Source organism: Dermacentor andersoni, chromosome 2 (assembly GCF_023375885.2).
Source record: "Dermacentor andersoni chromosome 2, qqDerAnde1_hic_scaffold, whole genome shotgun sequence".
NCBI lineage: Eukaryota > Metazoa > Arthropoda > Arachnida > Ixodida > Ixodidae > Dermacentor > Dermacentor andersoni.
This window is the reverse complement of record NC_092815.1, coordinates 76,912,488-76,926,891: the sequence shown is the minus strand read 5'-3', so window position 1 is coordinate 76,926,891 and position 14,404 is coordinate 76,912,488. Positions and strand designations below refer to the sequence as shown.

The 14,404-nt window shown below is 46.7% G+C and overlaps 1 protein-coding gene across 3 annotated transcripts in view; it reads left to right on the top strand.

Annotated features, from left to right (window-relative positions):
• Positions 1-14,404, top strand: part of LOC126542063 (dimethylglycine dehydrogenase, mitochondrial-like) — a 38,127-nt gene that overhangs the window by 1,230 nt on the left and 22,493 nt on the right. The window contains exons 2-5 of one of the 3 annotated variants that reach the window (XM_050189049.3): positions 4,158-4,347; positions 6,053-6,151; positions 7,263-7,427; positions 9,574-9,781. In XM_050189049.3, the coding sequence (XP_050045006.1) occupies positions 4,158-4,347; positions 6,053-6,151; positions 7,263-7,427; positions 9,574-9,781 (662 nt within the window). Of the gene's footprint in view, positions 1-4,157; positions 4,348-6,052; positions 6,156-7,262; positions 7,428-9,573; positions 9,782-14,404 lie in introns of those variants that run through there. The other 2 variants (XM_055076944.2, XM_050189050.3) reach the window with 2 other exon arrangements.

Genomic DNA, 14,404 nt, shown 5'->3' with positions numbered 1-14,404 from the left:
AGCGTAGACGCTTTGTAGGAAACGTGGTGAAAAATGCGTTGTGACACCACAGTCACTGCACACTGACAAGCCAATTATATAGTGCGCTGTATCACAAAATGAGAATCACATGATCCCACACAGCGAATCACTCGCTGAAGTCACTCGGAGAATGACAGAAAAAAAAAATATAAGGTGGTCTTATCCCCAACGCTCCTAATCGACGACGTTCTTGTTGTAGTTCAGAAATTGCGCTAACGGCCAATCACCAAAGCAAGCAAGGTCGTCTTTACGAACGCCGTAGCCTTTTAGCCCCTGCGACAGTTATTGTGGGGCCGTTTGTCACCACAATCGCAGCCACTTGCTACACCTCTGCCTGTGCGCTGGCGCCCTTCGCTGTTAGGCAAACAAACACGAAAAAAATCCTCAAGATATTTTCCTATCTCTGCGCGCACTCGGCCTCAACGGCCCATAGCGTTATCACAAAGACACGTTATCCGAAGATAACGCGCCATCGTCTAATGTCCGCGGGCACTCAACGTGTGTGTTTGGTTGCACTTGCAGATAGCGTTCTCTCCGCGGCTGACTTCGGTATTCGGGAATAAATCAACGCTACATTGCACGAGAGATGCAACGAAAAATGTTAAGCGTAACGTTGACTGATGTTTGATGTTTAATGGCGCAAGGGCCAGGTATGGAAGCGTAACGTTAAGATACAGGAAGAGGGGGTGTAGATTAGACAGCAAGCGGGGATAGCCGATAGTCTAGTTGAGTGGGGAAATGGAGTCGTGCAGGCCATGTAATGAGTACGGCGGATAATTAGTGGTCTGTTAGAGTTACAGAAGGGGTGCCAAGGGAAGGGAAGCGCAGTCGTGGACAGCAGAGAATGTGAGGTGACGAGGTTAGGAAATTTGCAGACACTACTTGGAATCTGCTATCTCAAGACAGGGGTGATTGATGCTATGCGAAAAGCAGTAGCCTTCGTCATTATAGGGTGACTACATCTCTATTACCTTCATTTCAATAAAAAAATTAGGGAAGGGTAATTTAAGATCGCCTTCGTCCTGCAGTGGACATAAAAATATTACGATAATGATGATGATAATGACGAAGATGATGATACTCCACGAATATGCAGTGACCCGTGCCACTTCACGACGCTAGAATGTTTTTGGCGCTGTCAACAGGCACCCTCGGTCTCATACCACGTGTTTTTGCAACAACTGCTCAAATTTAATTCCATTTTTATTCGGACATAGAAATGTCCACGAGTTGGAGGTCTAAAGGCAAACTAAGATGTCAGACGCGTTCCTGAACCCCTGCGACGCACTAAGCAAGGCACAACACAAACGAAAACGGGTTGAAACACTTACGGACGTGACAGGGGCTTAGTCACAGCATTTGAAGACACGACAAGGGCCAAATAATGACGATAATATGTATTCGCAAAGCGAACACCCGCGAAGCAGTACTCCAAAAATGAAGTTCCTGTGCATGCTTACATGCATGCTTACATGCATGCTGCTCTGTATGGCTTCAATAACTTTTTAAAAAATGTAATTGATATTGTATCTAGTAGCAAAGCTTACGCAAGAGGGAAACGATTAACTCGGAAACGCTCCCGTGACATATGCAAGTGTCTGAGTGCCGTGCAATGTTCTTCTTCTAGAAGTAATATATTGTAGATGTCACAGAAAAACAGAATCACGCGAGAGATGGCGCACCGCAAACAATTGGCGTTTTCGAATGAGTTATGAAACTGAATGTTGGCATATCTGCTGTAAGCATTATAATTAGCATTCTAACTTATTAATAATCACAAACTAATTAATTATGAACAATACAAAAAAGAAACTGGGCGCTTCGATTTGCTGCTACCAACATACGTCCGGCTTCATTCGTTTGGAAGGCTCGGCTTTGGTTTTCTTTTTCTACTTGATGCGTGATAGCTGGAACACCGTGTATAATTCTGCTTTCCACAGTTTAAGCACTTTTGTCACCAGTTCGCTGCAAAGCAGTCCAACGGCATTAGATGTGTTGGTGACGTCGGCATTTATTTTGGCCTTGCGCGTAAACCAAGCAAGTGTACCTGAAAACGTGGGGTCTTACAACAGTTAACCGTCAATTTTTCTTCCTTGTTCCTTCGGTGCAAGAACAGCTGCAAAGCTTCGCGTGAGAAATTTCACGCGAAACTGTAAGAAACTGCTTATGACTTTTTTTTCTTGCATGTATATCGCCGAAAGGCGCACACCTGCTGCGCGTGCCATGATATTAGATAAAGGCGTTATGCTGCATCATGCATTTGGGGCGTACCGTAAAGTTGTTTTCGATGGCAGATAGCCATGTGTTAGCCACTACTGTTTTATCGGTCAACTTTGTGCAGAGGCGTGCATGTTCCCATGCGTTAAAGATTTCTCAAGACTGTCCAAGTTTCTACTTGGCGGAAATTTTTTTTACTGACAATTTTTTTTAGTTGCCTGTGGCAGATGGCATAGTTCCTTGAACTGGATTTCTCGCAGAGACAGACATTACTTACGCTAAAAGTGCACTTTTGTTTCACTTCCTTTTCTTAAAAAGGGACGTTTTACGCATTAAGTTCAAAAATAATTGGAAAGCCTATATTTCACCGCACATTTCGGGAAAGAATATATCTAAACTGGTGTCATCGTGAGAATTCGTTCCAAGTGAATAAATCTCGCGAACCCATCGGCTACATTTCGTAAATGGTAATATAAGCCGTAAAGTAATTAGCTTAAAATTAATTGGTTTAATTTTGTTAATTGTTAAAACTATGCATTTCGACTTCTCGTTCAAGTAGTGTCCGTCTCTCCGCGTTATCCAGCTGAATCCTAGAATTGTGTTATCTTCCACAGGCGACTTTTAAACATTTCTGTCAGTCAAAGGAAAATGCCGCTGAAACTATCGACGACAGTTGTGAGTGTATAAGCCTGTCAGTGTCAGCGTGACTGGCAGTGTCAGCCCGAACGAACTAGCGAAGGAACTAACTAACGAACGAACGAAAGCTCACGCACGACATTCCCCCCTCTCTCTCCTCTTCCTCACACCTCCCTGCAATTGCGCGATAGCATCATACTGTTTGTTTCCATAGCAGTGCGACCACCTTTGAACGAAGTTGTGACTTGCGTATGCAGCAGACTGAAGGGCTCAATAATCTCGCCCATTTTTGGAGGGCGTGCGGAAGTGTCCCGATAAAAGGCTGCAACCATGCATTGTCTGAAGGCGGGTTGCAGCCGATAGGAAAATACACTGTATATGGAATCGACAGCTGCGTTCAGATACAAAGATAACCCACCATGTTTGACGCATCTACACCTGCCCTGTGAGGGACCTCGTAATGGAAGGCTCCAGGATAATTTTGGCCATCTGGGATTTCTAAATAGCGCCTAATTCGAAGCCCCCCAAGATGCTTTCTTGTATTCAGGACTGTCGCAATGAAGACAAGAAAAAGCATAAGAAAAGTTGACTGTTTTTTTCTGCAACTGTCAAATCATTTATTGGCAATGGTTGAACTTATAACAAATATTCTTTATAAAAGAAATAAAGAAAGGGAAATGAATGTGGAACGGAAGACAACCCACCATCGGTGGGAGCCGTACAAGCTTCTACATAACGCATTCTTGAGATGCAGAGTTGAAAAATACGCTCTTCCTTGAGAACTTACGAAGGAAGGACTTTCGCATGCGTGACTTTACGTTTTGTGTTTCCGGAAGGGTCAATTATAGTCCGCAAGGAAGCTTCACGTGTTCTTGCGTTCCTGAGAGAGAGAAAGAGAGAGAGAGAGACTGGTTTGATGGACGTGTGGTAACGTACCGCCGTGACTCTGCAAAAGACGATCAGGCGCAGCCAGTGCTCCCTCGGTTGCCAGGCTAAAGTAGGGGGTGCTGGCTAAACACGCCGGTTTCTATATACAACCCACCACCACCAATTCAATAGACAAAACAGGTGATTTACCTTGTGGTTTTCTTGGCTTCACGGTGAGTCGAATTCATATGGCTTTAACTTTTAAAAAATCAACCTTCCCCTCCCCCGACGAACAGCTTCGCTCAATTCTCTGTGCGTGTTTCTTTCACGGCACTTTCCTGGTCCCGTCACGTAATGCAACAACCAGCCATAAACAATGGTATATTGCTAAAGTCCTGCGTTGTACTACTTTGCAGCACGGAAGCGGCAGCGTGTGATACGGGAAAGGAAGCCGCCGCCGAGGCGCTGCCTTCTAACGTTGAGGTGGCTGTGATCGGAGGTGGCGCCGTGGGCACCAGCCTCGCCTACCACTTGGCCCGGATGGGCAAGCCGAACGTCGTGCTGCTCGAGAAAAGCGAGCTGACGGCAGGCTCAACATGGCACGCGGTATGCCACCACATTGATTGATTGATTGATTGATTGATTGATTGATTGATTGATTGATTGATTGATTGATTGATTGATTGATTGATTGATTGATTGATTGATTGATTGATTGATTGATTGATTGATTGATTTAGTAGATGGATGGACTCCCAGCTGATTGCTTCCTCTTCAAACATTCATATCCTCCTGCTGTATCGTATTTGGTTTAGAGTAGAACTTCATGTGTTACAACTTCCGGCGCCAAAAGCATATACTTCTTTTTGTTTTTTCGCCTCACTTTTCTTTCTTTTCTTTTTGTCAGTATTTGTGTGCTTAAGTTTGAGTTTATTGCGCACTATCGAGTTAGAACATGTGGATCATATGTAAAGGGGGAACGTCCCAGTGTAGCCAGATTGTAAAGGAGATCTCTCATTGTTACTGTGTAGAAAGCGTAAATATACGGCTTTTATACGAGGCGGCATCAAAATGTTTCGAGACTGGCTCTATGTTGAAGAAAGTTGTTTATTTATGTGCATTCAAACACTATCACCTTCTAAACACAGCGCTTCCAGCACTCCTACCAAATTGCGAACATGTACTGGAAGTCTCTTTTCCGGAGCGAGTCGAACGTCCTTCTGCGATTCGAGCTCGATTTCGAGCCGGTCAAAATGGCGTTCTGTGAACCGTGTTTCTGATTTTAGAAAGAGAGCGAATAACGCGGAAGAGAATCCTTACAAATTACCTGTATTTCACGTTGAGGGTCATCATTAGGGAAGAAACGGGTATACGGGTACGACCCTAAGACGAAGCAACAAGCAACGCAGTGAATAAGTTCAATGTGTTCACGACCGAAAGAAAAAAGATGTGGGGCACATCCGCAGCTCAACAAAGTGCACACTCATCGTGTTTTTCGGCATTCCTGGTATTGTGTATCAGAAACTCGTCATGAATGGCCACGCTATGAATAGCTAGTTTTACTGCCAAGGTTTAGGGCGTCGAGCAGCTGTATTCTGCACGACGACAATGCATCCTGTCACAGACCATTCCACACACGCGAGTTTTTCTACGGAAACAACACGGTTTATACTCTACTTGTGAGATTCGGTTCTAGCTTATTTAACTCTCTTATCAAAATTAAAAACTCAGCTCAAAGGCTGCTATTTTGGCATCATCGCCTTAATCAAGCTCGAATCGCAGAAGGGTGCTCGACTCCTTCCGGAAAAAAAGACGTCAAGGAAATATTCGCAAGCTGACAAGAACGCTGGGAGCTCTGCATTGCTGCGCAAGGACGCCCGTTAAGAGGTGACAGTGTTCGAATACATATAAATAAATAACTTTCTTTTTCAGAACAAAGCCAGTCTCGACACTACCATCATGTAGTATGTAATTACAAAGACGAAGTGTTCCCCGAGTCGGTAACTGACACGAAAAATTATTTTAATATCAGAAGACTGTTGATTCTTTATCTCTTGTTGTAATTTATTGGTCGAGGCAACACACTGTTTACGGCTAAATCTCGCCTGCGATGCTTACAGGCATATCTAATTTGGCAACTTACCGGCCCTACCGGACAACTTTTGAGCAAGGTGTGATAGTACATTCATTTCGTTTTCCTCAAGTTAAGTTTTGCTTTATACGTTTGTATCGCATATGGCTTTCTGAATGAATGAATGGATGAATGAATGAACTCTTCACGGATGATGTCTTATCAGCGCTGGTTGTGCAGGCAGGCCTCGCGGCACTCTACAACCCGGGAATCAACATGAAGAGGATCCACTACGACAGCATCAACTTGTTCGCCGCACTTCAGCTCGACACTGGACGAGTAGGTGACGGGACGAGTGCACCATCCTCTCAGGGGTTCGGTCGCGAACTGAATGGCTGAACTCATGCCGATCCACTGATTGTTTCCAATGCACCGAGGCAGCTGTAAATGCCCTCGTGCAGGATTGCAGAATAAGCATGCTTACCTGAAATGCATTAACCTATTGGGAAATCTCAGAACAGTGATCGCTAGACAGCTACGCAGCGCTTGTTCATACAACAAACAGCCAAACTAAAAAGTGAGAGGGAGAAGAAAACAAATTCTGCGTCATGCAGGAGACGAGACCGGCACCGCTTTTGTCAAGATAGTAAAGGTCAGAACCAAGTTTGAAGTCCCACGCGATGCCTTCCACGTGTTCAGAGCACCCGACGCAAAGGTCGACCATTTGCATGTGCCCCCAAGGTGTGCGCCGGGTATTTGCGTTGTTCGAATGAGTACCTCTGACCAACAAGAGCGCCACGTGCGCGAGGCCACCACGCGTGCGAAACTAAATTTGTCCGATGTAATCGAAGGCCACGAAATAAATCAGAAGGATAGGAAAAAAACGGCCTTGTTGTCGAACCATCCGACGACGAGGTCGCAGCAGCGAAATGATATGCATAGGACGTGAGCGAAACGTGTGAAAATAAGATATGACCAGGCTGAAAAGAATGCGGGATCAGCAAGTCCACTTAAACTGAAGCCGCCGTGGTGACGAGGCTGCCGGGTGTTGAACCGGCTCTTAACCCTTGCTAAGAAAGTACAGGGCGTTGGCTATAAAGAGATCACAAAATGAGAGAAAAAAATGCCCTCAGAAGCAGACTTGAGAAAAGGCGCCTGCACCAAAATACCACTCCCTCTCCTCAAATATTTATTCAATAGCTGCAGCTGGATCCCACACTCAACTTGAGGCTGTCTTGAGGACAAGTTGTGCGAATAAATTGTCGAGGGGCACGTGCGGTCAGAATTTGGTGAGATTGGATTGTTTTAAAAGTGCAGTCTACCAAATGTATATAGCGTAGCTTAAGATTTCTCTTCTGTTTGCACTTTCGGGCTGTTTTGGTGTATCACAGCTTTAACGCTCAGGGCCTGACGAACGCTGTACAGATTTCAATTTTTGGGCTGGCTGCAGGAACTTGGCTTTCACCGTCCGGGAAGCATCCGGCTGGCGTCGGACCCGACTAGGATGGACGAATTTCGATACCAGATGCAGCGCCAGGGCTGGAACAAGGCGCCACAGAAGCTTATCACCGTCGACGAGATCAGGAAACACGTGCCCTTCATCAACCTGGACAAGGCAGGTGTTTCTGCATGCACTACACGGTTCATCTTCGTTACATATATGGGCCTTGCACGGATTAAGCCTGTGGGAACTTCGACACATAATGGATGGCTTGAGACAACAAAATAGGCAGTCCAGTTTTCGAAGTAGCAAGAAGATATGTGCCGGGTATCATTCAATTTGTCTTTTCAGGCGTGAGAACGGGCTCTTCACAGATCGCTCCCGATTCCACTGAACTTTATTGATGTTCGTTGCCTGGCAGGAGACTCGTCTTTAATTCGATACGGGCTGATTTCTAACTCGACGTTCAAACTGTTTAGTTTGTTCGTGCATGCGGAGCCGAATATCGTACAGGTGATGTATAGCGAAACGCCCCGCAACGGCATTTGGCGAGACACTCTTGGTACCCGCTCTTACTACAGTTCTGATGCGCTCTGTGACCAAACGGCCTTCGCTGCGACTGTAAGCCTATGACCCGCAAAGCATGTGCGAGGTTAGCATGGTTCATAAAAAAAAAGAAGGAAAAGCTGCATTGGAACGGACGAGCATCTTTTTGCCGCGATTTCCGAACCAAAACTTACTGTTTCATTGACTGTGGTGTCGCGTGGAGTGCCGCATCCTGCTCAGCTCAAGCAAACGCGCAGAAGAACAAAGGGCGCAAACAAAGAATGGAAGTGCCCGCGTAAGGTATCCACTTATAATACGGTATTGGTTTACTTCAGCAGCGACGACAAGTTTTGCTCGCGCACCCCCCCCCCCCCCCCTAATAGCACTCCTTTCCTCATCCCGCTTTCACTATGTAAGCAAACAAAAGCTGCAGTTCGTCGAGTGGTGAAACTGCTGCGGCTGACCCCCACATCGCACCTTGTTAAAATAAGTCTGTTTCGCTCGAAAGGTGAAGCATCGATTGCGATAGCAAATCATTAGACAGTAATACGAAGTAAGGATAGTAGTTTTATCAGCTGTATAAACTTGGAAACATTCGCTTACTAACTGAATTAACAAGCACGGAGTCAGCGCTCACAGACAAGCATGGACACGTCACACTCTATGACCGCGGACACTCGCTGTCAAAATGCTGGCATCAGCAAGCGCGGCAGCGGCAGCGAGCGAAGTGACCTTCGTGCTGTCTATCGCTTCAACGCAAACAGCGGCGAAAACCAGCCCGCACAAAGGTATGAGCCGTCGGCAGATCGCTTTCAAAATACGGCGCGCGCGAGCGCAAAGTACGCAGTTGCTGGCGGACTGAAAGCCGTCCGCCCCCCCCGCCCCGTCTCTTTCGCGCTGCCACCCTACTTTCCTCCGTATCGCGCGGAATATTGAGCCGCGATCGTCAATTCCCCTTGCGCCCGGTCTCGAAATACGCAGTCGCTGCCGGAGCCCAACGCCGCTCTCCCCTTCCCTCCCTCCCTACGGCCTTTCGTGCGAAGGATGACGGCGCGTTTGCTCTCCGCCTTCCTCCCTCACGCGCGCTATATTGAGTCGTGATCATAGGCTCCCCTCGCCCGCTTTCACTCGCACACACAGCATACGGCGCGCGACGACGATATTATCGCCCTTGGACTTTATACGGAAAATCACGGCAACGGAAAAAAATGCGCCTAGAATGTCCATATAATTGCTATCGCAATTAAAAGAAGTGTCTAAATCCACGAAATGTGAGCCAGTAAGGCAAAATGTCGCATTACGACAAGAGACGCGCTGCAGGTTTCAATGACTAACGTGTACCCCAGGCACTATGGTGGGCCTTGAAGAGAAAGTGGAAATTTCATTCAGCATCAAAACATGTTTAATCGCAAGACACGGCATGCTCGATCTTGTAGAAACGCGCCATGGCGACACGGCCCGATGAGAGACGCGCAGTGAAATTCGGCGAAGAACGCATCCCCTAACTTCCATCTTCATCGTCAGGTAAAATATGCGCGCGCTCACTTATCTTTAAGTAAATTGTTGCTATGCGACGGGCTCATAACGCGCCGAGCGTCTCAAACCGCTGCTTGCACAAAATAAACTCGTAAAGATGTTTCCGTTTTTTGAGGCACGCGTCCGTGGTCACATAAGCGGCCAGGCAGCAACATACGTGCATACAAATTTGCGAAGTGGGGGAAGATACCAAAGAAAGGCTATCGCTTTTAAACTAAGGTTCCCGCCTATGGCGCAGGTACTTGGCGGCTTGTACAACCCGGCGGATGGCCACATCGACCCGTATTCGCTGACGATGGCCATGGCCTCCGAAGCCAAGCGGTATGGAGCGCGCATCTTCCAGGGTACGGCGGTGCTGGGCCTCCGAAAGGACCACAAGGACGACCGGTGGTGCGTCGAGACAAGCCGAGGTCCCGTACGTGCGAAGCACGTCGTCAACTGCGCCGGTGAGTCGTCCAAGGGGTTAAGAAATTCGTTACGGCGACGGGCGAAAAAAATTAAATAATGTGAACTAAGCGCGAAGGCGGTCAAAGTTAAATAGGAGTTAAAGAGTAATGAAAAGGGCGCAGAGGACGAGACAGTAAAATTCAGACACACACGAACAGTACAAGCGCTCGTACTGTTCGTGTGTGTCTGAATTTTACTGTCTCGTCCTCTGCGCGCCACTCATTGCTACTTAAATCATGCACCAACAAGCCCAAAAGCTACGCTGCTGAAATAGGAGGTCCCATTACAGTCTCTGACCTCGGGACCTCCTCCAGTGTTTTGTTATATTGTGTTATGCCTTCTGTGCCTGATAAACCTCACTAATTTATCCCAAAGATGATAGCTAGCAAAACTCTGGAGAACCGTCGCGCCACTTGTGATACGTCACCTTTACTTTTTCTCAGTTCCACTTAGCGCCTCCAGAAGCGGTGTCGAAACGATGCGCTTTTGCAACCTTTTCTCCTATTCAGGTTTCTTCGCTGCTGCAGCTTTCTTATCTATTGCAAAAACTCCTTCCACGTTGCCCGACAGAAATGACGTGAGGTATTAATATATTTCTGTTTTGCAGAGGTATTCGGACTTAATAATCCTTAGGTTTGACGCGACACTGCCAACAGTTTTGTTTGTGACATATATAAAGCATGGTCTGTGTCGTTTACGACGCGAGTTACATCGGTGGCATGTTCTAGTAATTAGCGCCTACGGTTGGAGCAGAGTGTATCTATGATGGAATGATCAAGCTGCTTAGCCTGCGAATAATATATGTTACGTTCTACGTTGTAAAAAACCTAAGCGGATGATGGGTGTTCGGCTCCCACCGGCGGTAAGTCGGTTTTACAAGCGAAGCTTGTCTGCGTCCTGCCTAAACGTCCGTGTCGGTTCGCAAAAATACAGTGGCTCATACCCCCGTAAGCAAGCAAAAAATGCAATGGTTCACACGCCCGTAAAAAAGACACTACAAGACTTTAACGTGGACGTTTTCCAACCAGAACGGCGGTAGCGGATTACATTCATGTTTGAACGCTTCTCACTTCGCACTCAGGTGAACGTACCCACTATACTATAAGACGTACGCGTATAGACTTGACATTTGCAGACGACATGTGTGACATCGAGATGACCGAACTCCTTGCAATATACCGTAGCGATCACAAGGCTACTCTGCTCACTCGCAAGAAATTGACCGGTGAAGTTTCCGATGTCCAATAAACACGTGTTTCACTGACAACTTGTCTTCATTGATGTCACCAGTATCCACCCAATGCACATCTCTTTAATCACAAGGGCACGTTCAAGTAAACATAATGTTGATGGCAAATGGGACGGTTACGTATACAGAGGGGCAAGCTTCGCTTATCATCCATCTTCACGGAGTGGAAGGGCCGACGATTTTTTTTTCGCCCCTACTTTCATTTCCATTGAGCTTACCATTTCTACATTTAAAGAAAAACAGATAATTTCTTGGCCTCATTATCTGTTGGCTTCATGTGATTGCGATTAACAGAAATCTGTCACCTCGGTTAAATAACTTCCACTTTCTCGGTATGTAATTTTTTTTTCTGCGTCCTAAATAAAGCCAGTAAAATATTTTAAAAAGAAGGCACGTGACATGCCAACTTGCGTGACGGTTTCTGCAGTTCTCTCAAACGTGCCGCGTATGAACAAGCATATTTTAAAATATTGGCTAAAGTTCGCTAGGACAGCCTTCGTACATGTATGTAAGGTTACCGGCTTGAGCGCAGCACCTTAAGCTTTGGCATGAGCACGCTACGGCTTCCGTTCATTCTCTCATATATATACAGTCCCTTCGCGTCGAAGACCTCTGCAGACGCGATACGATACTCCGCATAAGATCCACTTGCTTCCTAGCGAGCCCCCTCACCTTCGAAATGATGTCGCGGCGTGATCTAACAACGGCAAGAAAAAATGTTTTGACCCAGATTGGCCCTCGTAGCTCTTGCCTCAGCATGCGGCATTCGTCGTCCACAACGCCGAACAAGGACATCCCGCTTAACGGGATCAAAGCCTCCGCTGTCCAGCTGGATAACGGGCCGAAGGCAGTTGAACATTTAAAACAAACTTTAATTACACTAAGAAGGTCGAAAAAGCAAGTTGGGCGAGTCTGCCCGTCCCGCGTTTTTCGAACCGCGGTTTCCATCCCCGTTGCCGTCCCCCAGGCCCGGGAAACATCACCCGACACCTGGAAACGTCGTCACTAGGTCACTTCCAAGAAGCGAACGGAAGGAGCGGGTCCTTTCTCTCGCGCACAGCTCGGGGTCCGCGGGGGGGTCAGTGAAACAGAAAGCAATAAAAGTAAGGAAGGCTCGCTTCCCTCTTGAAAGAAAAATCCGGCCGTGCGTTCGTGATGCGCACAGAACAGTGTTCTATACGTAGCGTTTATTCGTTTCTTAGGGCAAGTGAGGTTTGCTGTACATGAGCTTGCCAGAAGCAGGGAAAGCTACCCGTTACGGAAGGATAGGGCTGCAATGAAAAACAAAAAAAAAAGATTTAAGAGCGCCGAAATCAAGTCACCAGTGGTCTTGGGGTCTAGCTAATAGCAGGGTCATCCTTATAGGCTTAGAGGCTTAAAAACGCTAGTCTAGACTGCACTGTAATATAATTTCCACCCTTAAAGTAAATGAAGGGGCAAATCGGTTGGGGCAAATGGGGCAAATGAAGGGGGCAAACTCACACCCTCACACCCTTGGGTGTGAGGGTGTGAGTTGCGGGCCGTTTACACCCTCATTCACTTCTGAGGGTGAAAATTATTTTACAATGTATACTCCGTTTCTCAGTAAGGCGATATCCTGTAGCTGAAGAGGAGGTCTGCGTCAGCCAATCAGCAGCGCGATCTCGGGAATGCACGTGTCCGTGCGCAGTCTGCCCTTTCACTCCTAACATCAGAGAGGTCGTTTGCTCAATCTCGGGCAGTTTGCAGCAAGCTGCGAAAAGCTTTCCATTTTTCCAGCGTGCTAAGCGAGAGTCTGCATGAAAATGCGTGCGACAGCTGGTGCGCCACATCCCGAACGCACAACTTCCCGCGACTCAGTAGGTCCACTCGCGGAAAATGACGTAATGGACTGTACAGGTGTATCTTAACCGCATCACTTATTGCATCCCCTTGCCCCTCCCCCAGTACAGGGTAGCCAACCGGAGATAATCTCGGGTTAACTTCCCTGTCTTTCCTTTGCCTTTCTCTCTCTTAACCGCATTCGGTAAGTGATCTCTAGCATCATCTACCGGACTAACGTTCTTTCGTTCAGCCACATCTGCTAGTATTTCCGGCAGAATGGAGTATACGTTAGCAAAAACCTTTAAAGAAGCCGCAGACTCAATAAAATTGCCGGAGAGAGAACTTTCGGGCCGAAAATGGTCTATAAGAGAAGGTCGATGCAAATTCGTATAAGAAAAAAAAAATGAAATGTGGGCTGAGTGCTTGAATAAATATCATTGTTCTTTATCGTCGGTGCGCTGCCGCACAGACACCTCGACGGCACATCTGGCAAAAGGTGAAGTCAAATGGGCCCGGGAGTTGACTCAAGCCATCGCTATCAGTGCTATTGCATCAATCCAACGAGCGCACTTGGGCTAAAGCGGAGGAGACGTCGTAACTGTTGCTAGGAGTCACCGACTTGGAGCAGGCCAGAAAGGAGACCATCGCTTTCCGCCAAACGCGGCTCGCCTGCTTACTCGTGTCTCACTTTTTTATGCGTCGTGTTGTTGTGGCGCTCGTTTTCCGCATTGGCGCTCTGCCAAGCCGCACGCAAGACCTCCTACGCCGCCCGCTCCCGCATCGATACGGTATCACATTGCGCTTGCTGCATGAGCAGGAGAGCAGTGATTGCAGCATACAATGAGACGTATAACGCTGTTCCGTGAGGGAAAAAAATTCCAGCATACAATGAGACGTATAACGCTGTTCCGTGAGGGAAAAAAATTCACCGAAGATTACGATACTCCCCTAATGAGAAATTTAAGCGCAGCTCTATACGTGTTTCCATTTCGCTATATATTGGCTCGCGCGGACAATCTGTCTCGTGCGGCACGAGACAGATTGTCCGTCCCAGCTAGGCAACTCACAGCGTTTTCTTCCTAATGTAAACTGTGTACCTATGTAATCATAATACAAAATAGTGACACGCGAAATGAAAACACGTTTAGAGCTGCGCTCAAATTTCGCATAGGGAGTATCGTAATCGTCGGTGACGTTTTTTAGCTGCACCAGATTTTTAAAAATTGCTGGTTGCCTACAGCACAATCCTAACCCATGAGATAAATTACTCGATGAGGCACCCATTACTTTTATAACAAATCGAAATGCTTAATCGAATAATTGCCGTAATTACAGTAATTTGTTTATATTTAATTGCCTTATGGCAAATATTCTAATTTACGAATTGTAGCCGGTGAGTTCACAAGGCGTGTTCACTTGGAACGAATTCTCTAGACTACACCAGTTTCAATACATTAATTTTCAATGTGACCGACGGATTGCAGTGACGTTTCTGTTGCTCTCCTCTTTCAATGCATAAAACAGCATTTTCTTGAAAATGTAAGTGGAACTATTGTGCATTTTTACCGCA